Raw genomic sequence first — 26,446 nt, 5'->3', positions numbered from 1 at the left:
TGGGGATTAGGCTAGGAGATACCAGAGATGTTGATGTTAATGCCATCAGGATAGTGAGTACCCAGTTGGAAGATTATGTGTTGCTCCTCCAATTTACAGGTGGATTGGGTTTGTATGGTTTTTTTTCTGTCTGTTTGTGGGCTTTGTGGAGCAATTCATGCTGCAAGCCCACATGGTCAAGGTCCTACAATTCTTCCTCCAATACAGTGAGGAATACATCAGTACTCATGCACCTGTGATGAGCTCGTCAACTTCATACACTTTGCTGTTAACTTTCACACTAACCTCAAATTCACCTGGTCCATCTCTGGCAACACTCTCCCCTTTCTCTGCCTCCATCTTGGGAGACAAATATTTGATAGACATTACCCCATTCTCCTTCTCTTCCCATCCCTATATGTTCTTTCCTTTAGCTCATCCACCCCTTTCCCTCTCCATTCACAGAGCCATTTCCCCTTTCCTTGTTTGCTAGTGTGCTCTTTTCCCCCTTATCCACCTATTACCTCCTGCACATGAGAGTCTGCTCCTACCCCCCACCATTTTGTTCGGGTACTTGCCCAAAATTTGCTCATACCTTGACGAAGGGCTCAAGCCCCAAGTCCTGGTTATGTATTTTTATCTTTGGTACATAAAGTACACCATTTAACCTGCTGAGTTTCTGCAGCGTTGTGTTTTTACTTCAATCATGGGGTCTGCAGGCTTTTGTGTTTTGAATCTGATTATAAATTAGTTTGGGTATCAAGTGCAAACACAAATAATTGAATATCCTGATTAAAATTGTCTTAAAAATACCCAAGCTCAGGAGTACGATTTATTTTAGAGAGGTGGAAATGAAAGTTAGAGAAGCAAAACTGTGCTTATCTCAAACATTGGTTCAACCACATTTGGAGCACTGCATAGTATTGGTTGCCTTCTAAGAAACAGGGTGTAGACTGCAAAAACTTTTTACAGAGATAATACCAAAATTACCAAGTTATATCTATCAGAAAATGATACAAAGAGTTGTGTATCAGCCTTATCTACAGTGCTGAGGTAGAGATTGTTAAAACAAAGTTTTCAGGATGTAATTATCACCAACACTATGTCCTCAAACTACAGGGGAATCACGCTGCTCTCCATTGCAGGGAAAATCTTCGCTAGGATTCTCCTAAATAGAATAATACCTAGTGTCGCCGAAAATGTTCTCCCAGAATCACAGTGCGGCTTTCGCGCAAACAGAGGAACTACTGACATGGTCTTTGCCCTCAGACAGCTCCAAGAAAAGTGCAGAGAACAAAACAAAGGAGTCTACATCACCTTTGTTGACCTCACCGAAACCTTCGACACCGTGAGTAGGAAAGGGCTTTGGCAAATACTAGAGCGCCTCAGATGCCCCCCAAAGTTCCTCAACATGGTTATCCAACTGCACGAAAACCAACAAGGTCGGGTCAGATACATCAGTGAGCTCTCTGAACCCTTCTCCATTAACAATGGCGTGAAGCAAGGCTGCGTTCTCGCACCAACCCTCTTTTCAATCTTCTTCAGCATGATGCTGAAACAAGCCACGAAAGACCTCAACAATGAAGACGCTGTTTACATCCGGTACCGCACGGATGGCAGTCTCTTCAATCTGAGGCGCCTGCAAGCTCACACCAAGACACAAGAGCAACTTGTCCGTGAACTACTCTTTGCAGATGATGCCGCTTTAGTTGCCCATTCAGAGCCAGCTCTTCAGCGCTTGACGTCCTGTTTTGCGGAAACTGCCAAAATGTTTGGCCTGGAAGTCAGCCTGAAGAAAACTGAGGTCCTCCATCAGCCAGCTCCCCACCATGACTACCAGCCCCCCCACACAAAACTCAAAACGGTCAACCAGTTTACCTATCTCGGCTGCACCATTTCATCAGATACAAGGATCGACAATGAGATAGACAACAGACTCGCCAAGGCAAATAGCGCCTTTGGAAGACTACACAAAAGAGTCTGGAAAAACAACCAACTGAAAAACTTCACAAAGATTAGCGTATACAGAGCCGTTGTCATACCCACACTCCTGTTCGGCTCTGAATCATGGGTCCTCTACCAGCATCACCTACGGCTCCTAGAACGCTTCCACCAGCATTGTCTCCACTCCATCCTCAACATTCATTGGAGCGACTTCATCTCCAACATCGAAGTACTCGAGATGGCAGAGGCCAACAGCATCAAATCCATGCTGCTGAAGATCCAACTGCGCTGGGTAGGTCACGTCTCCAGAATGGAGGACCATTGCCTTCCCAAGATCGTGTTATATGGCGAGCTCTCCACTGGCCACCGAAACAGAGGTGCACCAAAGAAGAGGTACAAGGACTGCCTAAAGAAATCTCTTGGTGCCTGACACATTGACCACCGCCAATGGGCTGATATCGCCTCAAACCGTGCATCTTGGCGCCTCACAGTTCGGCGGGCAGCAATCTCCTTTGAAGAAGACCGCAGAGCCCACCTCACTGACAAAAGACAAAGGAGGAAAAACCAAACACCCAACCCCAACCAACCAATTTTCCCTTGCAACCGCTGCAACTGTGTCTGCCTGTCCCGCATCGGACTTGTCAGCCACAAACGAGCCTGCAGCTGACGTGGACATTACCCCTCCATAAATCTTCATCCGCGAAGCCAAGCCAAAGAAAGATATCCTCATTCCACCATGTGGATACTACGATCAAGAAAGTACACCAACACCTTAATTTCTTTGGAAGTCTGAAGACATTTGGCAGATCCCCAATGTCTCTAACAATTTTTTATAGATAAAAAGTATCCTGTCTGAATGCAGTACAATTTGGTATAGGATCTGTTTTGCCCAAGATTGCAAGAAACCACAGAATGCCACCAAGCAAACCAACCTCCCTGTCATTAATTCCCACTGCCCCAGGAACATGTTAATAGACCCAGCCCATCCTGGTCACACTATCCTCTGCCCTGTCCAGTCAGGTATAAAATTACAGAGTTTTAAAACACACAGCATGAAATTCAAAGACCGTTTCTTCCCTGCTATTATCAGACAATTAAACAAACTTCTTATTGGTGAAGTGATGTCCCCTTGCACTGTACTTACTGCAGTTTTGCTCTGTAACACTACACTCTGCACTTCTGTTCTATTTTGGACAAACTGTTGTTCATAATTAGGCAAAGTATTCTCAGCTAAATATGAGTGAGATAGCAAGCAAAACAAAGTTTTTCACTGAATATTGGTACACATGATAATGAACTAATTCAATCCAATCCTTGAAGAATAGAAAGCTGATGGGGTGCCTATTACATAGTTTTAAAATGATGAAATGTTTTAACAGAGTTGATACAGACTCAATGCATTTACTTTTGGGAAGCTCACAATGAAAGGCCTTCCACATAGGAAAGTAAGCGCAAAATCAAAGGGGGAATTGATGAAAACCAATAATCCCGACCAAAGTGAGAATATGCAACTTTCTGCCATGGTAAGCACTTAAGAAGAACTATACAGATTCAATTTCAGGAAGGCTGGGAGTGGAATACCATTTTATATGGTTAGAATTAGTTGATTAAGAATTGGAGGAAGCTGGCAAGGAACAAAAATAGACCCGTTAAAACATTTATTTTGCTGTGTGTCATATGATAAACATGCAATTCCATTTAACATCTGGTGAAGTAATGCAAATTCTTAGGTTTCTTGTACATAAATCTATGTAGGAAATGCTGCGGTATTTCAGTGGTCTATTCCTCTCAATGCTGAGATCCAATATGGTAACCATTTACAAATACTGTAACCCAGTGGTTCTCAACCCTTTTTTCTTTCCATTCACATACCACTTTAAACAATCCCTATGTCATCAGGCCATGTGAATGGGAAGGAAAGGTTGAGAATCACTGCTCTAGACCCAATTGTTAATGAAATATTTTGCTTGATAAAAATTGTCACTGGCCCATTTCCTTTGGAGTTGTGAATTCCTGCACATAACAAGTCAATTAGGTACAATTAAAACAGTGGTTTTCAAACTTTTTCTTTCCACCCACATACCACCTTAAGCAATCCCTTACTAATCACAGAGCACTTATGGCATAGGGATTACTTAAAGTGGTATGTGAGTGGAAAGAAAAAAGGTTGAGAACCACTGCTGTAACCATATATTTATTTTAAACATCTTCTATTGTGTTTAGTAAATATATTAAATGATTAATAGCTAGCTAGCTAGTTTTATTGGTCAGCAATGTCCGGAAGGGTCGAATGACCTGTTTTTTTTCTGTGCAGTAACATTCTATGGTTCTATAATAGTCATGCCTTATATTAATTTTAGCAATTGGAAAATGACTCTGATTACATCACATTGTATTGTGATGTGATACAATTAAGGTTTTTAGAATGCAATGTTGGGAATATCACGGAAAAAAATTACTGCCCATGTAATTGTTCACACTGAGCACCTTTTTAGACTGCAAGGACCTGAGTGCAACAGTCCCAGTGATTGGAGGTGCAGTAGAGTGGACAATGATCAACAAATATTTCCGGTACGATTTACACTGCAGGCTTCCTCCAAAAGGTAGGTGGGGTCCTGCAGGATAAATCGCGGTGCAGGAATGGACTCAAAATTACTGCACATTCCTTTTTAGACTATCCGTGTAGCGGTAAAATTCCTTGATGGTGCCGTTACATGCCTGAAGTCTAAAAATCATATGTAGACTAATGATAACAATGCAAAAATATTCTTGACAATTGCAATAGTTTTTGATTACAAGTTTTTTACACAATTTACAGTAACAAATGAACTATATTTTTTAATCAATTCATTAATTGAGTCCCCAATTGTAGCATCATAAAAAGAAGTGCAATTTCTAAATCAGGAAAATAATCTCCATGAAGGTAACAACTTACTCTTCGCAATATAAACTTGAAGTAAATGACAACTGTCTGGAAAATCTGAAGCTGCCTCACGTGAAGAGGACCTGACAGTTCTGACACTCCATTCCACTGGGTACAACCTGAACACAACCACATGCAAAAATCCTTTTCTCTACAAAGTCCTACAATTGCAGAGAGTAGAGATAAGGAGTGAAGGTGAGGGGGTAAACTGGAGGAAGATTGAGATGATCACTGGGAAATATTGGGGTGTGAAGGAAGCATCTATTGGGAATTATAGTTCCCAGGTGAAAGAGAACAATAGGGAAGGGTGAAGAATGATGAAGGAACACATCTTGAGGAACATCAATGCCTTAGAGTTCCCTACAACAGCCAAGACAGGGTTGGGATTTTCAATGAATATTAAAGCGGTCCTCAGCCCAACAGAAGTCTAGCCCCATTCCACTAACAGACCTTGAACAAGTTATGTGGTCAAACACTGTATATAATTTGAAATCACTACTCAAGCCTAATAGCATTTTATGCACAAAGGACCTGGATCACATATCTAGAATTGGGCTATTGGCACACACAGTATCTATCCATTTGTACTTAACAGTTTGGTCTTGTGTTGTAGAAGACAGAAAAATATTGTGCGATGAAACATTTCTTAGTCGGCATATTCTTAAGAACATGTATCAACTTTAATCCTGATACTGTTTTGTGCTTTCTCTACTATTTGTTGTTTAATTATTTAAATTTTTCTTCCATAAGCTTATTCAGGCTGAAAGTTCAATATAAATATTTATAAGGTAAATTCACTGTTGAAATAAAATTTGTTACCTCACTAATGAAGGTCTTTGCAGCACGTGGATTGAGAAAAAGCAAGGCTCTTCGAAGCATGTCCCGAAAACGGCTGAGTTCATCGAATCCAAGTGTAGAGAAAAGGCCAGTGAACATATTACTTATGCTGGCCTCTACCTTTTGAAGAGAAACTTCTATTCCCCGTTGACCAGCTTGACCCAAAAATTCTTGAATCCCACGAATATCTATTCAAAACATCAAAGAAATTCAGTGTGAGATTTCATGCAGGTCATCGATGAACTTAGTTTTTTAAAAATGTAGTTATCTTATTAATTGCTTTTTGACCTTGTTGCAATTGGAAGCATCCATCTATCCACACAAAAACATTAACTATTAATCTTAAATATTCTTAATTATGTAGTCATTTAGTGACCATATAGGTACAAACTAACTGAGATGAAAGTTTTTAATTCTTCCTATTTTTGAATTCATCTGGCAGATAAATTTATTAACAGGATATTGAAGATAGTGGTGGCAGAGGTGGTGCTGTTGCCGCTATCCATCATGGAAAATGAATTTGCAATGCACTAGTTTTCCAAATATGATATCAGCTTTGAAGACAGTTAAACCAACAAATCAGTTCTAGCTTCAGCTGTGATATTCACAGCTCAGTATTTTAATAGCAGTCAATTTCCCCAGAAAGAAACAGACCATCCAGTAATGCAGCCAGATAATATGGGAAATATGGCTACAAAACTAGCTGATGGCCTATCCTATGCATGGCCGATACTTCTGCTGTAATCTGCATAATCGGTGGGGTTTCCTGTGAGCTATTGGTTTGCACTTGTGAGCTAAATGATTGTGTACTATTTTATTGCAGTTGATAATCCATGTAAAGCAAATTAGCAGGAACTATATCAAAATCTAATGCAAACATGGTTCCAGATGCTAAAGGGAGGACCCAAAGGAAATGAAATCCCCAAGAACATATTAAGGAAGAGATATCCATTTGAGTAATTGCAATAAAGGACAATTTCACATCCAAAGAAGTGCTTACAAGAAAATTGCCTTCAACTGCAAGCAAGCAAATGGGAAAGGTTACCAAAACCAAACAAATCATTAATTTTCTTTCTTTTATTAGATATTTGACATGTCATGTTGCTATACCATAATATACTTTGGTCTTTGTCCCATCCTGAATATCACAAAATGTAGAAGCTGTGCCGAATGTGGAAATACAATCTGATATGTGAAGCTATGAGAGGCATAACAAATCCTCTGGAGTTATTACAACTCACAGCTTGATCTATCGCATTAATCCTGATATGCTATTCCATATTTGTGGCAGGACAAGCCTCAGAACTTCTATATTAAAGGTATTGGGAAGGGAGAGAAAGTTTATGTTCCTTTGGATTCTCATAGCTTTGCAGGTTCTTCCCACAAAAGCAAAGTACCACCACCTTTACTGCATGATAAGCTATACTTTTCAGATCTTTTCTATTCCATGCAACCAAACGAACTGTTATCAGATAATGAAGAATTAAATCTGCTTTGCTAAAATGTATATCAAACAAACAATTTTAAATTAAAGTATTCAGATCAATATTAAGCCATTTAAAAATATTATTCGTAGATGACAATTAGTAGGCAAATAAGGTCATGTTGTTACCATATGTATCATCATAGAAGATCATGAACTTCTGCCAGGAAAATTCAGTGATTACTTTAAGGATAACTTCACTGAAATAATCAGGAGGGCGTACAGAAAGTGTGTAATCATTGTTTCTGGTATTCCTTGCAATGGGACATTGTGATCGTGGCGTTCCAGCTGGTGTGCGTTGAATGTAGAGATGAGGGATTCGCATTCCATCTGCGAAGGACTGAAGTGAGGCAGAAGGAGCACAGCCCGTAGAACTGACAAGGGCCAGAATCCCTTGTGACACAAGATCACAGGCTGAAAAAAAAAGATATCTTCTTTTAATGTGGTCATTATGAATAATTACAGCTGCATTTATTTATGGCCTTAAACATAGAGCAACATCCAGAGGCCTGAGACAAAGGGGGAGAAATTTTGAGTGCATCTCAGGAAGCACCCAATGATACGGAAGGGTATTGGATGACTACAACAGCAAGTTAATGCAGGAGATCCTGAGATAATGACAAAGCAATCATTGAAACACAAGGAGATGTTGACTGGAAAGAGGTAAGCAGTTATGGTGTCAGTTACAGTTGGAGTCATGAGAGTGCTTACCTTTGAAGAATTTAGTAGATCACTGCATAAATTGCAGAGGTTGGGATTCCCGGATCAGGCAAGGTTGGAGTGTAAACTTTTTATGCGAGTGATAAGGTAAAGGGCAAGGATTGTGTATCCTCATTGGATAGGACATTTAAAAAAAATTTAGACATACAGCACAGCAACAGGCCATTTCAGCCTATGAGCCGCTCAATTACACCCAATTTACCTACAACTCTCAGTACGTTTCGAATGGTGGCAGTAAACTGGAGGCCCTGGGGGAAAACTCACGCAGACCTGGAGAGAACATTGTAGAGTGCGTCGAAAGAACCAAAGACTTGTTGATCCAAACCAAGGCTTTTATTAAAAGACTGGAGCATATCACATGTAGGTCGACCAGTCCAGAATGACCTGGTCTGGCTAGGAGCAATCCTTTAAGACCTGCCAGTAGGTGTGGCTACACTCTCAGCCAATCACAGTCATCCTACACTACAATCTGTACATATACACATTGGTGATAGAATCTGTACTATCACACACATCGAAACTCCTTTAAGACAGCACGGGATTTGAACATTGCTGGTGCTGTAACAGCACTGTGTTAACTGCTATGCTAACTGTGTCACCCCTGGAGGTATTCAAAGTCATCGTAGAAAATGGAAGGGGAATGTAGCAAAATAAATAATCTTTTTATCTTGGAAGAATGAAATCTATAATCTTTACTCCAACAGCAAAATGATGGTGTATGGGAAGGGTCTAATTGGTTTGGAAATGGATTAGAGAATGGGCTGCCTTACTCTTGCAGAACAGAACCTATGCTATGGCCTAGCCAAAAGTAATAATACTACTTCTGAGGAACTTAAGATTGGAGTCATATTGGGGAGCAACAAAGATTGGAATCAAAAGGTTCTGCTATGAATGTGCAATATCTGGAGTTTGTCATGAAATATCAGCAAATCTAGACGTTCATATTAAGTGATGCAAAAAGAAACTCCTGGAGGAACTCAGCAGGTGAAGCGGCATCCTGTATTAGGTCCTGATGCAGGGTCACAACCAAACACAATCACCTTTTGCCTCCACAGATGGGTTCCTCCAGCAATTTGTGATCTGGGCTCAAGGATGCACCATCTGTAGTCTCTTGTATTTTCATCATAAATGTTGGGTCAAAACTGGATGATATCAAATGTATTCCAACCAAAGTGGAGGAATGTTTATAAAGGGGCAGCATTTATAGAGGGCAGGAGACCATTGAGTTTTCTACAGATCATTAAAGGGTGACATAAATAATTCAGAGGAAGGAGTGGCAGAATATTAAGAGAAATGATAATATCATGGAGAGTTTAAAAGGGAGGTGAGATAAATCTTATAAGGAAATATGTTTAAGATGAGATGTGTCTCACTGTTCAAACTCAACATCTTCAAAAGTAAAACACGAAAGTCTGCAGACACTGTGCTTGAAGTTAAAATGCAAAGCTGGAGAAACTCAGCTGGTCAAACAGTATACTTTATCCAACAAAGATAAAGATACATAACCAACATACCTTGATGAAATGTTCAAGCCTGAAACATTCCTTATGTATCTTTATCTTTGCTAATAGAAAGTGCACTGTTTGACCAGCTGAGTTGCTCAAGAATTGTACTTCAATATCTTCAAGCCCTTGAAGCACTTCACCACCACCACCCCCAAGCCTGAGGACCATGAGGGTGCGATGAAATATATTTGTCTCATAGCAAATGGTTGATCCGAAATTCTGCTATAAAAGTAGCAATGTAGAACATGTAGTTCAATGAAAGTTTGGAGCAGATGAATAGAAGTTAATTTACTCATACTTCCTTTCAAATCTTTTCAACGTCTCAACTACCATTTTTTATTAAACCATATTCTAATGCACCATCCTGTATTTAGAAGCAGATATTTTTATAGGTAACTTAAGGAAAATCTGTCAAGCCAGTTGCATTATTTATTGAGATCATGTCTGAAATGTATAACAACTTCATCCACCTACCTTTTCTGCACATACCGGAATACTGTCAGCTAAAAATCAAAATGATTTAATTGGATTGGCATCTATTTCTTATACATCACATTTTATATGATGTGGCTTCGTAACTTCTCATTTGGGTGACCTGACTTTAATTTGAAGATTGTGCCTCCTTGTCTGAGATTCCCCAAGACATAAAACATTATTTTATCTATCCAGTTGATTTATTTCAAAACCTTAAAAACATGTTAATCCAATGTATTCTTTGGATACCAAACCTAGTTTGTAATCCCTCTTCCTCTACCATCAAAAAGGAGGTACAGGAGCATCAAAATTAGGATACAAGCTGAGAAAGAACTTTTACACATAGGCCGTGAGTCTGATGAATAGAATCCTGTAACCAAGTAAAGCATCCCAAAGCATCTATTCATTTTGTATTCCTTTATTTATAACACACAAAACTTGTAACTTTCTTTTTATTATTGTTCAATGAAAAGTCTTTAAGTAACGTTCTAAGTAGTTGGTTCTTAATAACAAAATTTGGTATAAAAGTTAACGTGCTTTTTAACGATGTTTAATGTCGTTAAATGATATTCAACATCTTAACAATCTTTAATTTTTTTTAAGATGCTTAACATTCTTTAATGATGCTTAAATGTTGCTTAAACATTGTTCAATGTTATTAAACGGTCAACAGAAATTGTCGACACGCAACTCGCCCTCCTCAGATCACCAAATGATGACTCGTGCGGGGAAACATATATTTAAACATTTATTTTAAATTATATATTTATGTAAGATCAAACTGCGCTGGGTAGGTCACGTCTCCAGAATGGAGGACCATCGCCTTCCCAAGATCGTGTTCTATGGCGAGCTCTCCACTGGCCACCGAGACAGAGGTGCACCAAAGAAGAGGTACAAGGACTGCCTAAAGAAATCTCTTGGTGCCTGCCACATTGACCTCCGCCAGTGGGCTGATCTCGCCTCAAACCGTGCATCTTGGTGCCTCACAGTTCCGTGGGCAGCAACCTCCTTTGAAGAAGACTGCAGAGCCCACCTCACTGACAAAAGACAAAGGAGGAATAACCCAACACCCAACCCCAACCCACCAATTTTCCCTTGCAACCGCTGCAACCGTGTCTGCCTGTCCTGTATCGGACTTGTCAGCCACAAACGAGCCTGCAGCTGACGTGGACATTACCCCTCCATTAATCTTCGTCCACAAAGCCAAGACAAAGAAGAAATATTATGTGCATATGTCTATACATTATGGTCTGGCAAAATGTTGTTTCATCTGCTTGTAAAATGTACAGTCAGTTGATAATAAACTTGAACTTGACTCTTGGAACTCTGGTATCTACGTAATATATTGCACCTAAGATAAGGTGCCAAATCTGTGGGCATTTCCAGATGTCATCTAACCTGTGCTTAGTACAGGTTAAACAGGTTAAACAAACCAATTTCTGATTTACTGTACGGTCCATCTCTCCAGGCAAAAACACAAATGTTGCAATAGATTTTATGATTTGGTTCATGCTTGACCAACATATTTTAGAGATCTTCACATGATAACTACAATTTCTATCTATTTTTAAATGTTCATCAATCATTAGTTTGCCTTGTCAATTTTGTATGCACATTCATGTATTTTTTTTGCCATGTTATCAAATTTTATGCCTTCAGAGAATCCAAAATGTTGGTTCATTGGATTACTTAAGTCGTTAATAAATGATAATGAATAACTAAGGCCAGTATAAGTCATCGTAGAACATCTTAAGCTGTATTTTAATACCCAATAGGATTTTTCTGATACTAAATATCAATACTTTTTAAACTTGAATCAACCTGTCTCAAGAGAAACAGGCCCTTCAGCCCATGTGTCTGTACCGAGCATGATGCTCAAATTAAACTAAAAGACTGCTCTCTCAATCTCCTTCATATTCATATGTTCATTTAGAAGTCTCTAAACATGGTTAGTGTAACAATTAGCCCAGAGTTATTCCAGTGCCAGTGACCCAGGTTCAAATCCTGTGCCGTCTGTAAGGAGTTTCTATGTTCTCCCCATGTCGGCATGGTTTCCTTCAGGTACTCTGGTTTCCACTCACCCTTAAAAATTGTATGGGGTTTGTCAGTTAATTAGTAAGTTTGAGCAGCACAGGTTTATGGGCCGGAAGTGCCCGTTACAATGATGAATGTCTAAAACAAAATTTACTATTATACCTGCTTCCACCACTACTCCTGGCAGCCGAATCCAGGCACCAACAACACTCTGTGCATAAAATAAATTTCCCGTCACACTCCCCACTTCCCTTTAAACTCCTCCCTTACCTTAAGCACATGCCTCTAATATTTGACATTTTAATCCTGGTAAAAAAATTGTGACCATCTACCCAGGGATGGCCAACCTTTTACATTTTTATTTAGATATACAGTATGGAAACAGGCCATTTCGGCCTACAAATACGTGCCAGGGATGTACTGGGTGATATGGTCTCATGAACCAAAATGGTCTGTTACTGTTCTGTATGTCTAAATTAAAAATTAAAAAGGTTGGCCACCCTTGAATCAACGCCGCTCTAATCTCCACCTGTTTTGTTTTATAAAAGCATTCGGCAAATCCACACCCAGGGAACAGGGTGACAATTTAGATATTTTGTTGAGCACTTGTCGAGTCTATTCCACATGTTTATTGCCAATACTTTCAAAGATACCTTCAATATCACACTCTGGCAGGGTGCAGTTCACTCCCACCTGTTGCAAACAGGCCTCAATTGTACCTGTGCCCAAGAAATGTCTGGTAACTTGCCTAAATGACTACTGATGAATGGCACTCACATCCAGTGTGATGAAGTGCAGTATTTTGAAAGGTTAGCGCTGAAGCATATCAGCTCCTGTCTGAGCGGTGACGTGGTTCCGTTCTAAGTTTCCAACTGCAGCAGCAGGTCCACGGCAGATGTTATCGCACAGACTCTACGCAAAGTCCTGGAACATCTGGACAGCAAAGACCCATACATCAGGATGCTCTTTATTGACAACAGTTCGGCATTCAACGCCATTATCCTACCCAAAATGATCAACAAACTGCCAGACCTGGGCCTCAATATCCTACTGTGTAATTGGATTTTGGATTTCCTCACCTCCAGATAAAATCAGTGAGGATTCCTCCACAATCTCCAACAGTACCGCAGCACCAAAGGACAGCATTTTTAGCCTCCTACTCTATTCGCTTTATACCTATGACTGTGTGACTCAGTATATAACAATAGCGCCATCTACCAATTTGCTGATGATACAACTATAGTGGGAGATGAGTCAGCATACCGGAGGGAGATTGAGAACTTGGTTGAATGGTGTACTAAAAATAACCTCTCACTCAATGCCACCAAAACCATGGAGCTGACTGTGGACTTGAGGAGGGGAAAACCAGAGGTGTATAATCCAGTGATCATTGGAGGATCAAAGGGGGAGAAAATTTAAGTTCCTTGGAATCACTATTTCTGAGGACGAATGTCATCATGAAGAAAGCATGACATGTTTCTATGGAGTTTGCTAAGATTTGGCAGGATAATCAAAAACCTTGGCAAACTTCTACAGATATGTAGTGGAAAGTGTGTCGACTGGCTGCATGATATGGGGGAATCACCCCCTCAAAGCAGAAAGTCCTACAAATCTAATGGACACATCCCAGCACATCACAGGCAAAATTCTTCCCACCATTGAGAAAAATGCTGCCATCGAAGAGCAGCAGCAATCAACAAGAATCCACACCACCCAGGACACACTCTGTTCTTGCAGCTGCCATCAGGTAAGAGGTTATGTGCCACAAGATTCACATCACCCGATTCAGGAACAGTTGCTACCCCTCAACTATCAGACTCCTAAACAACAAACTCAATCCAAGACTCATTTAAGGGCTCTTACTATGTACATTATTTATCAGTGAATATTTGTTTCCTGTACTGCACAGTCAATTTGTTTGCATTTCCTTCTTTGTTTACATTTCCTTCTTTTTGTATTTGTATATGAGTACAATTTTTTGCATTACCGATAAGTAGAAGTTCTGCCTGGCCTGCAGAAAAGAAGAATCTCAGGGTTGTATGTGATGTCATGAATGTACTCTGTCAATAAATCTAATCTTTGAATCTTTACGCGGAGTCTTATAGGTTCCCCAGTCTTTGAAAGACCTGGCAGTTGGAAGGAAACAGGGTGAACTTCAGAAAGTGACGTGCTTTCACAGGACTGGTTTTGTGTACGAATCACTGCTTTCCTCTGTTCATAAACTCTCCAAATTAGGTCACTAACAAACAAAGTGACACCCCTTAAGGAGTGCCGACCACTCCAGCCTGAGATTAGGGATGTAAATATCAGAAACCAGCATATTTGCCAAAGGATTTGATTAAAAAATCTATCTGGTCCAAAGGCCTGTTAAAGAACCTTCCCCACCAATCTAAGAGCTAAACCTGTTAACCAGGAAGATATCAAGGCAGATAACTTTAGAGGGAGAGGAAAAAAAATCATGGGTCGTGAATTTGAAACTCTAAGGGTCTTGCCTCCACCCATTCCTATTAATATCCAAGCTCACTAGTTACCACATCCAACTTTTTTTTAGAAATGTAACTTTATCTCAACAAGTGAGTTTCATTTATCATTCGTTTGTCTGAATGTCAGATATATTATCCCCTTCCTTTGCTGCGAAAATTGACAAAAATATTAAAGAATGCAATTTAAAGAAACTCAATTTTATTACATCTTCAATTCATCACACTTTTGTACTGTTGCATATGCAACCTTACGCTACAGTGGTGCTGTCACATGTGCTTTGATTCTGAGCTGCTTCAAATCCAGATATATCCAAATGATGTAACCAAGTTCAAAAAGGCTCTGACCACATTTCATTTTGTATCCAAGTAAATTATTTTTTTTAAATTAGGTAGTAATTGGGAATATAGATACACACACATAAATCTATGTCTTGAATTAACCCTGCATAGCTGCCTATTTTCTATACAAATATCTGCACTGAGGAGCTCCAACAACAATCAAAAAGCTTACACCATATTGTGCAAGGCAACCATTTGATTAACATCTAATCAACCACCTAAACCTTAACTCCCAGCACCATGGTGTAAAGTGGATGCAGTGCACACCATCAATAAAATGCTGTGCAATTACTACCAAGGCTACATCAATAAAATCTCCTCAACCTTCTGCCTCTATAATCAAGTAGCGCGAGCAATAGGTGTAGGGGAATGATACCACATGCAAGTTCTACCATCATTTGCAAATATATCACTGGTCCTGGACCATCCCTTCATTTTCACTGGTTTTAAGTCCTGGAACTCTCTGTCCTCAGTTGAAAGGTTATCCTCACCAGAATGACAGTAGCAGTTCAAGATGATCCCCACTACCTTCTCTGATAGGTGCTGGTCTCTTATTCTGAAAATGATAGTGAAAAATATGAGGTCTTCTCCTTTATTCCATTTGACCTTAAGAATATATTGTTCTGTTCATCACTCTTGAACTGCTATAACATGACATAAAGAGAATTAATTGGTTACATATCTGTTGTTGTCCAGCTCTTCAAGAGTTAACCTGCTGAGGAAAGTGTGCCATACAAACCTCGGATACATTTGTAGAAGGTTTAGAATAGAGGGATACTTTCCAAAAAATATCTGGGACTGGATACAGTCTCAATCCACTAATTTCCCTCTTCCTTTTCTCTCTTGCCTATCTCTAATCCAGTAAGTTTTGCATCAAGTGGTCCACTAATGAAAATATGCATATGTTACTCTTAATTCACAGCACCATGTCAACTAAAGTGAGTAGGAAGATGACTATTCATGTCTTTCTGTCTTCTACTTCTTACCACAGCAGTCAGAGAATTGCTTCAAAATGGCATCCATCATCCAGATGGCCAAGAAAAGCAAGGTGACCTGCCTAAATGACTACCGGCTGGCAGCAATGATGTCTACCATAATAAAGTGCTTTGAGAGAATGCTATGGAGTGAATCAATTCCTATGTCAGGAAAGATCTAGATCTACTTCAATTCACATTTTGTCAAAACCAGTCAATGTGAGATGCCATCTCGCTGGCCCACCACTCTGCTTTAGATCACCTGGACCACAGAAACACTTACATTAATTGACTATAGCTTAATATTCAATGCCATTACACCAGCAAGTTTCAGCATTAAGCTAAAGGACCTGGGGCACTGTAAATCCCTCTGCCACTGGATCCTCACAGTCCTCATTAGCAGACTTCAATCAGTGTGGGTCGGCAACATTGCCTCCTCTTTGCTGGTCATCCAAACAGGGACTCCGCAAGACTGCATGCTGCGTCCCTTTCCCTATTCCGTATACACCCATGACTGAGCAGCCAAGATCAGCTCCAACTCAATGTACTATTGTGGGCCCAGAGGACCCCAAAACACAGTAGCAATAGAAATTCACCAAGACAAATGGTTACTTAAACAAAAGTTGCTTTTAATTATCTTTAAACATGAAAACAGGATCAAACTTTAACTTATTACTATTAACTTAACATAACAGCCCCCTTCTAATTCAAAGTGCACCTGTATGTAGTGTGTATGTAAGTTCAGTAAAGTTATTTGATTCACAGTCTAATCTCACTTCTCACTCCTCCAAGTTCATTGGAATCAGGCAATTCTTATACTGTGCATAGAATTTAACATTTATGAATCTTCACCAGACTTTGGTGCTTGTAAGGTAAATGATTACCACTCGGGAAGGTTCTTGTCGGTTTGCAGAGAAAGATTTGTTGCTCGTTGGACACCCAGAACGGAATCCTTCTGATCGGCCACTTCAGTGTCTTTCCAAAGAAACTTTCCCCATCAGGGTTTTCCAGAAGATAACCTCTTTCTTTCAGGTCATCACAGAGTTCCTTTTCGTTTCCCTTATTTCAGGTGAAACATTATGCAGCCAGCCATCTCCTCTTGTATGGACCACAAGGGCTTTGACCAGCTGAGCTAAGAACTCACAACCTGTCTTCAAAATGGGGTTTTTTCACAAGCTTGCCAGTTTGTCCTGTTCCAGTCCCAGCTGCTGCTGCTGAACTGTAGAACTGAATTCTCTCTCTCTCTCAGAGAAAACCACACGACCCTCTGAGAACAGCCAACTGCACTCAGACTGTGGCACCAGACCCAATCTTCTGAGTTCGTTCATCTGTTGCTTTCCAAAACAATAATCCATTACTCCACAGCACATCCAATTAACACTTACTTGTGAAGTCCTTATTGGCATCCTTCAAGTTTTTGTAAAGGCACCCAGAGCCTAGACTGTCTGGCTTGAGCAGAGCTCTGACATTTTAAATGAGATCTGATTTGAAGTGTTTTTATGTGGCCTACACTAAAACAAACTGCCACAATTTATCTCCTTTAAAACATATCTATATACAATATAAAAAATAACAACATCCATCACAGTACAAATTCACTGATGACTCTACTGTTGGCTAAATAACTCAAAATGATGAGTCAGAATATAGATGGTGTTGGGTGGTGCCAGACAGTGTGCACTATGGTCCAGAGATACATTGTTTTATTAGGTTGTATATATGTACACACATGCACGCACACACACACACAATCAGAAGACAATAAACTTGAACTTGCAAGATATCAATAAGATTGAAGGAGTGTAGAGAAGAAATAGAAGGATGTGAACTGGACTTGAGGAACCAAGTTACAGAGAATAGTTAAATAGGTTAAGACTTAATTCCCTGGGGTGCAGAAGAAAGAGGAGAGATTTGGTGGAGGTATACACAATTATCAGGGGTATAGTTAGAGTGAATCCAAGCAGAATTTTTCCACTGCGGTTAGGTGAGTCAAGAACCAGAGGATATGGGTTAAGAGTGAAAGATGACATGTTTAAAGGGAACTTTAGGGGAAATTTCTTCATGCAGAGTGCTGACAGTGTAGAATGAGTTGCCAGTTGAAGTGGTGAATCAAGGCTCCATTTTGACATTTAAGAAAAAATATGAATAGGTACATGGATGTGAGGGGTCTGAAGAGCTATGGTTCGGGTGCAGGTCATTGGGTCTAGGCAGAATAATATTTTGACAGATTGATGTGCCAATGGGCCTGTTTCTGTGCTGGCATATTCTATGGTTCTAAGTATTTATTGACCCTTTAAATTTTATTCAATCAGTTTACTATTATAGATTTTCTTTATAGGTACCTGTTTGGCTGCACCAAGTAAGAATTTTGGACACATGTACTTTGTACAATGTGCATGACAATAAACTCATTATCATTCTTTTGCTAAATATACCAGAGACTCTATGAGTCCATGACATGATAAAAAAATCTAGGAGTTGAACGTGCCCCAAGGTGGAAATTGTTCCATGGTGCCTAACCTGTTTGACTGGAGGGAGATTTTAAAAAAAGAACTTTCAGAATAAGTTGACTTTGCAATGAGTTGCAAGCAGCCAATGAACGTCATGCTAGAGCTCGCCTACTGCTACAGAGCAAAACTGATGAGCTAATTGGCATCTGCCAGGAATTATGTGCTTGTAACAGAGGGTGCTGATAACTGGAGGATGCTGATAGCTGGAGTATACAGGCAGGTAGTAGAGTGGAGTATTTTTGCAATTCTTCAAGTATTATTGCTCCATTTTCCATCAAACAAAACTGGAAAGAAGTCTTCTATTTTGAGATTTAGTTTGGTCCCTTTAGGTCTTAGCATGTGGGGAAATGGAGCTGACGTGTGCTGTCTGTACAACTTACAGAACGTTACAACTGCAGACCTTCAACTTGTATTGTTTCCACATCTATCAGCTTGATTGCTTGGGAGTAATAGATTTACAAACTCTATTTGCCAAGACAAACAGATATGCAAGATCTCCACCATGTTGCTGGCCATCTGCTTTCGGGAGAAAGGTTAATGGCCATCTAAAGAAAATTCTCTTTGTACTTTCAAAATAAACCTAAAAGAGGAAATGTGTTCTTTCCACTGAGTATTTTGAGTTTATTTGCTCAACAATATTGTTCTAACAATATTGTTATTTGGAAGCCCACCATATCTCTACTGTTCTTCCAAGCTGAGCACATTATTCTATCATTCAAATGCAAATTATTTATTAAAGCAGTGATATGCACACACACCACCTCTTGACTAACTGGAACCTCCAAAATTATTTTTTAGTTTGCTGTTCCACTGACAAACAGAAGCTAAAATAATCTGGCTGGAGGCCAATTATCCATGCTCATTTTAGCCACGTAACTGTAATTTATTTCCACTGAAAGAATTTTCTGTGTCTTCAGTTTCCTAATTATTGTTTTGTAATATTTCACATGTGCTGTAATATCCTCCACAGTCAGATTTTCATTAAATTTTTAATTGACTGAGAATTAAGATTCACTGTTAGGTTTGTCTGAATTATAGTTATTTTTCACATCCACAATTTAGAAGACAAATTAAGCAAGGGCACATCTTATTTATTCCAGATTAAATTTCATTAAATTGAATAATAAATGATATCCTGAATGTGAATTGACTGGAGGAATGTTGAATTTAAAACATCTCTGCCAGGTACCTTGTCATAAGACATAATACTCAATAAATCATGTTTGAGCTGTTCCAATGTGCCATGTAATGAGAAGATTAAAAGAGGCATTGAGGGTGAATCAGGGTATGCATCATTAAGTTTATCATTCACAAGCCTGAATACTTCTTTAAATCAATCTCTATATTTTTGGAATAATTCAAATATTGCTCTCTCTCTCAGGACAATAAAAAATTCATAGCTCTGTTATTCTTATTAGCTTTTTTTATATTCTTATTGACATGTGAAGACACTGAAGGGAACATATCTTAAACAAAATATAATTATTGTCCAGCTTAGGCAGAACAGTTGGCATAGCAATTAGCGCAACGCCTTTACAGCGCCAGTGATTGGAACCAGGGTTCGAATCCGGTGCTGTCTGTGAGGAGTTTGTAAGTTCTTCCCATGCCTGCATAGATTTTAGCCGAAGGCTCTGGTTTCCTCCCACCATTCAAAATGTACTGGGGGAGTAGGTTAATTGGATATGATTTGGGCAGCACAGACTTGTGGGCTGAAATGGCCTGTAACTGTGCTGTATGTCTAAATTTTTTTAAATAATAATAGACAATTATCTTATTTTCATACCTCATGGAGGTATATCTAAAAGAGTTAAATTTGTGTGGGGATTCTCCCATTTGACCACTGCAAATTCTTCAGATGACCATCCAAAACCATGATACACTGTCTGTTTGTATCATTGTATTGGGGTTTCTGCAATCTTTGCACCAAAATTACATTGGATGTGCAAAAAGTCCTGGAACAATTCATGAACCTGTCCCTTGACTATTCCACACGCTTCAGTTATCCAATCACTATTGTGACAGAGTATATAGATATGGTTTTGGGAGATAAATTGGGAAAGGTTTGTTAGAGTAGGTCACACATTAAAACAAATTTTATTTAAAATAATGGAGCTCTGTCCCATGCTAGACATGTTGGGGCCAACAGTCTATGCAAGAGCTTTGGAGAGTGCCGAAGAGACTTCATTAATGGATTGTTGTTTACAAAAAGGCAACAGTTGAAAGATCTTGTTGGAGCTGTAGATTGTCTGGAGCTGTTCTAAGAGGGTCATGTGATTTTGCAAGCATAGAGAGTCAAACAGGCTTTCTCTCAGAGAGAGAGAAGGAGAGAGATAGAGTGAGAGAGAGAGAGAGAGAGAGAGAGACAGACAGACAGACAGACAGAGATCACTTCCACAGTGTTACAGCCAGCAACAGGACGCTGGCAAGCTTGTGGGAAAACTTATGTGAAAGATGGTTGTAATTGCTTGATTCAGCCTGGTCAAATCCCTTGTGGTTCATGCAAGAAGAGAAGACTTGCTGTCTAATGTTTCTCTTGGAACAAGAGAAACAAAAAGGCACTCTGTGGTGACCTGAAAGAAAGAGGTTATCATCTTGAGAACCCGGAAGGGGGCAACTGAATGGATTGAAGTGGCTGGGTGTCCATTGTACAACAAATCTCAACAAAAACCTTCCAGAGCAGTAACCATTTACCTTTCAAACACCAAAACCTGGTAAACTTCATAAATGCACACAAAAGCCTCTAAATTTTTTAAGTTTGAGAGCTTTTGAGAAGTCTGGATTCTCAAGTGGTCTGAATGTCTGTCATCTGCATTTTTAGATTTTAACTGTATAAATCATTGTTTTGGATGTACATCTTGTCCAGTTCCAGGGGACCAGGGTTAGTAGGCTTTAATCTGCAACTTTATAAAAATGCTTTAGTTTATTTAATTCTTTTAAGTTTTTAAGTATTTTAAATGTATAAATATTTATGACTATACTTCTTGTGAAAAATATATTATTAAAATTCAAGGATTTTGGACAGCCAGCTAAACCAGGGATATGGAACAGTCTGTAATAAAGTTGTTGGTATTTTCTAATATGCCCCCTCCTGCCTAACAACTACTTGAATGGATTTAGACACAAAAGCTCTTGCTGCAAAGCTATTGATTTTGGGTCCAACATAGCTAATAAGCTGACATCAGGAGTATGCATAAAGTAAATGTGATTTTTTTTGTTGCTCAATGGTGAGAAGGATGGGTTCCTGCTGAATCAAATCTTAGGCTAGTGCTTGCCTTGTGCTTTTTTTTAAAATACAGATTATTTGGTGTGTGTCCAATGGAAAGGAACTTAAAATAGATGTACAAACTAGATTTACTGATATTGACAGGAAAATATTACCACAAGTTGCTGTTTACAAAGCTTTATCAGAAAAATCAATATAATTTGTGTACTATATTTGCCATGTACCTTAATTGATCCTGTAACACTTGTTCTTGCTTTGTATTTTATTGACAGCTACCTCATTCCAAAGAATCATTTTGTAGATATGTGCAAATTTTATAAAGTGCCGTCAAAATGGCTATTTTTCTCAAAGGTTTCATGACCTGAATGAGGTCTATAAAAATGCTATAAAGGGAAATTAAAAAGAGCTTTCAGTAGTAAAGTCAATAATACTTGAACAAATACATGTTTTAACCAAATTTATTAGACAGGAATATATCAGGATCAAAGTGATTAGAATACAGAATACAGAGTTAATAGAATTTCTGCAGGGGTTTTTCTGATCTCCCCATTTAATTTGGTGTGACATGAATAGAATTATTGAAAGAATGGTATACACGATCATACATTTCCTTTGACTAAATTTCCCAGCAAAATTACAGGATAAAAGTCATAAACCAAAACCAGAAATACACCCTTACTTTTTAACATCAATTTTTACCCTAGATGGGATATATTCAGCAGAATATGAAGATATTTTTAATTGTAATGTTACGTCTCAAACCTGCAACAACAGAAGATGCAATTCAAAAGGGTTAAATTTTAACTATATTTCTTAATGACTTTTAACAATGTAATGTTTTAACACAATTAACCCACTGTAAGTATCTATAGCAGTTATTTATCTCTCTTCTTAAGCAGTTTTGTTAGAGGGAGTGTAATATCTGCAAAGGTTTTAAAAAACTTGCGATAGTAGCCAATCTTTCCCAGGAACCTTCAAAGAGTTTTCATACTATTTGAAAGAGGGATTTCAGAGATATTCAAAACCTTTGCCTCAACTGGCACCAAATGCCCCTATCCTACAACATAACCCAGATAAGTAACAGTTGGACGACCAAACTCACTTTTACTTAAATTAACTGTGAGTTCATTAAACAATTCTTCTAACTCAAGGACATGCTCTTGCCACATGTCACTACATTTAACTAAATCATCAGTGTGAGTACCTGTGGGCTTCAACCCCTGAATTACAGAATTAATCATTCTTTGAAATGTCTCTGGAACATTCTTCATTGCAATGCAGAAATCTCTTTATCCCTATCTGTTAAAGGAACACATCGTAACCTTTCAACAAGTCAATTTTAGTCAGAAATTTTGCCTTCTCCACCTTGTCTATACAATCATCCACTCTAGGAAAAGGATAAGCATCTGTCTTTGTCACAGCATTTACCTTCCTATAGTCAGTTCAAAACCTGGCAGTTCCATCTGGCTTAGGAACTAAAACTCAAGGTAAACTTTCTAATGATATCTTTCTTCAACATGCAGTCCATTTCCTGATCTTTTCCATATTCATCCAATAGGTTCAGCATCACCTGCATCAACATCATGATAAGCTATGGAAATTCTCTGAGGTACACCTGGAAATAAATTCACGAATTTTAAAAATATCTATCTCATTTTTTTTTCCTTTCTGACATTTGTAGATGAGCCAACTTTGTTTCCAGGTCCTGCAAAGCCATGGAATTTTCTAACCTTGGACTTAACAATTTTTGTGTCCCATGACCTTCTTTGAAACTTGTTTTATTTGTCTCCTCATTATCCTGGTCAATAACCATCACCTCTGGCAAAAGTTTAATTTTCCTGTGAGGCATCTGCTCAAAATAATCATATTTACATGACAGACCTTAGTTTCTTGTCTGTGATTAGGTGTTTCAATAACATAAGTGACCTCATTAATTTTAGACTTAACCTCATCTGGTCCCGAAAACCTAGCCCAAAGAGGATTTGAATGTGTAGGAAACAGAACCATCTCTTTGTCACCAGGTTTAAAATTTCTCATCTTTGCCTTGTGATCGTACCAAACCTTCATCTTCTGTTGAGTGGCCTTTAAATTCTCCTTTGCCATTTCACAAGCTTTATGCAACTGAACCTTAAATTTAAAGACATAATCCAACAAATTTAAATGCACATCATTATTAACCTACTGTTCCTTTAATAACATTAAAGGACCTCTCATTTCATATTTGAAAACCAACTCAAATGGACTAAAACCAAGTGATTCTTGGACAGACACCCTTACTGCAAATAAAAGCAAATGAACCTCTTCATTCTCAAAACAATAAGTTATTATCAAGATTTTCAGTGTTGAATGGAACCTCTCCAAGGCCCTTTGACTCTCTGGATGGTATTGAGAAGATACAATCTGCTTAACTCTCAATTCATAAATCACTTGTTGGAATAAGCCTGACAGAAAATTACTCCATTGATCTGACTGAATTTCTCTAAGTAGGCCAACCAAGATTAAAAAAAACTTTAACAAAGCCTTTGCAATTGCCTTTGCTTTAATGTTTATCAGATGAATGGCCTCTGGAAACCCTGTGACTGCACACATATTAGTTAACAAATACTGATTCGCAGCTTTGGTTTTGGGCAATGGGCCAACACAGTCCACAATCACTTTTGAGAAAGGCTCACCGAAAGCAGGGATAGGTGGTAAGAGTGCCACTGGGGGACCCTGATTAGGTTTTCCCACCACCTGACAGGTGTGACAGACCCAGCAAAAGCTTACAACATCCTTTCTTAAACTAGGACAATAAAACTGTTTCATTGTCTTATCCATAGTTTTCTTCACCCCAAGGTGACCACCGAAGGGCGAGCTATGAGCCAAAGTTATAATTTCATTCCTATAGGCTTTAGGGTTCACAACCTAGTGCACTATTGCCCAATTTTCACTGGGAGGATCATCATGTACTCCATCTTTGACATAATAATCCACTGGCACTTTCTTAACTTCCTCATCAGAGAGAGTTCATCTCTCACTTCAGCAAGATCAGGATCCTCATTTTGCCTTGCTATCAACTCCTGTCTGCATAGTGATAAATCGATACCGTTAGGTTTACTATCAGTGCTTGTGTCTAATAAAGAATGTTGCTCAACCTTTACTAGGCCATTTCCACCTAAATGCTGTTTTTGAGTACCACAGATTTTATTTTCTTTCAAATCATTTGTCACAGCCTTTTCAACATTGGCAATCTTTTTAGACATTGCTCTTGTTATAGCACAGGAGGGGTAATATCAAAGTCCCTCATTGACTCATCAATGACTGGCTTAGCTGTCATTCATACTGCAGGAACAACCTTCCCCTCTGCCAAGTCATTGCCTAGCAACAGTGAAATTCCTTTCATGAGCAAGTTCAACCTAACTCCTATTGTGATAGGTTCATTAACCAAGGCTGATTTTTAACATTATTTTGTGCAAAGGAATGGGCTCAGTATCACCTTTAGTCAAATTTATTTCACCGGTATCAGTTTCTTCACCAAATTCCAACTATATTTTCTTTTAGCCATGGTGGGGTTCAATAGTTCTCTTCAGAAGTGGCTTTTCCTTTGCTACGATGGGATTCAGTAAGTCCCCTTTGGCCACAATGGGATTCAACAGGTCCCCTTTGACCACGATCGGATCAAGTCACCTTTGGCCACAATGGGATTCAATGTCCCTTTCGGCCACAATGGGATTCAACAAGTCCCTTTTGGCCACATTGGGATTCAACAAGCTTGCTGAGCTTTCCCTTTAATTACACTCTGTCTGTCTGTCTGTCTGTCTCTCTCTCTCTCTCTCTCTCTCTCTCTCTCTCATTTGTGGTTCTACTGAACCAATTGCCAACTTGTGGGAATAGTCACCAACTTGAGCTTGTTCGCCTTTTTAAAATTCTCAAGAGAGGGGCAATGTCAAAAATCCCTCTATATCCATGGCTGCTGGTTTGTTGCTGTTGATTTCCCTCACACACACACATTCACATTCACACACACACACACACACACACACACACACACTCACACACACTCACACACACACACACAAACTCATACACACACACACTCACACACAGACACACACACACTCACACACACACACACTCACACACCAGACACACACACACTCACACACACACACATTCACACACACACACTCACACACACACAAACTCATACACACACACACTCACACACAGACACACACACACTCACACACACACTCACACACCAGACACACACACACTCACACTCACACACGAACTCACACACACACTCACACACACACTCATGCACACACACACACTCACACACGCACTCACACACACACTCACACACACACTCACACACACACTCACACACACACACTCATACACACACACTCACACACACACTCACACACACACACTCACACACACATACACACACACACTCACACACACTCACACACACAGTTATTTTTACCAAAGGAATTTCATAGACCAGACTGGAATTCCATCATTCACAATCTCCAGCTTGATTCAGGCACAGATGATTGATGACCAATCAATCGACCTCTAAGCTCCCAAATTTGTTTGAATTCCAGGAAAAGCCCCCACTTTGTTACTTTTCAAACCAGCCTCAACAGAAGATGCAATTCAAAAGGGTTGAATTTTAACTCTATATTTATTAATGACTATTATCAATATAATATCTTAACATATTAATGCCCTATAAGTATATATAGCAAATCTACAGATGCCATATATTTATAAACAGTGTGTATGTGAAAAACCCAGACTTCTACAGTCTGTGCCCAAGATTCGAAAAGGAAAAAGCCTCAGGTCAGTCAGCCAAGTAAGTCAGTCCAAAAAAAGTCTATAATTCAATTTTAAAGTTCAATGTCCAAGTTCAGTTCTTTAACAAAGCATGTCATATTGAACACTGGAGAGAGAAATTACTAATGTTGCTTTCCAGTAAATTTATGAATCCTCACTTCTGATGCACGTGCATTTCACACAGCTCTCCA

The 26,446-nt window shown here is 39.1% G+C and overlaps 1 protein-coding gene and 1 long non-coding RNA gene across 8 annotated transcripts in view; one reads left to right on the top strand and one right to left on the bottom strand.

Moving 5' to 3' along the window:
• LOC138743382 (uncharacterized) overlaps positions 1–7,764 on the top strand; it is a 33,379-nt gene extending 25,615 nt beyond the window's left edge. For both annotated transcript variants that reach the window (XR_011344849.1, XR_011344848.1), the window contains one exon: positions 7,660–7,764. This is a non-coding gene — a long non-coding RNA (uncharacterized lncRNA). The remainder of the gene's footprint in view (positions 1–7,659) is intronic.
• LOC138743380 (glutamate receptor ionotropic, delta-2-like) overlaps positions 1–26,446 on the bottom strand; it is a 338,391-nt gene that overhangs the window by 158,753 nt on the left and 153,192 nt on the right. For 5 of the 6 annotated variants that reach the window (XM_069898672.1, XM_069898668.1, XM_069898669.1 and 2 more), the window contains exons 3-4: positions 7,296–7,580; positions 5,666–5,871 (exon numbers count right to left, since the gene is read on the bottom strand). In XM_069898672.1, coding sequence (XP_069754773.1) covers positions 5,666–5,871; positions 7,296–7,580 — 491 coding nt within the window. The remainder of the gene's footprint in view (positions 1–5,665; positions 5,872–7,295; positions 7,581–26,446) is intronic. The other variant, XM_069898673.1, reaches the window with a different exon arrangement.

This window comes from Narcine bancroftii, chromosome 9 (genome assembly GCF_036971445.1).
Source record: "Narcine bancroftii isolate sNarBan1 chromosome 9, sNarBan1.hap1, whole genome shotgun sequence".
NCBI lineage: Eukaryota > Metazoa > Chordata > Chondrichthyes > Torpediniformes > Narcinidae > Narcine > Narcine bancroftii.
Note: the sequence above shows the minus strand (reverse complement) of the source record. Positions and strands in the feature narration are given on the sequence as shown.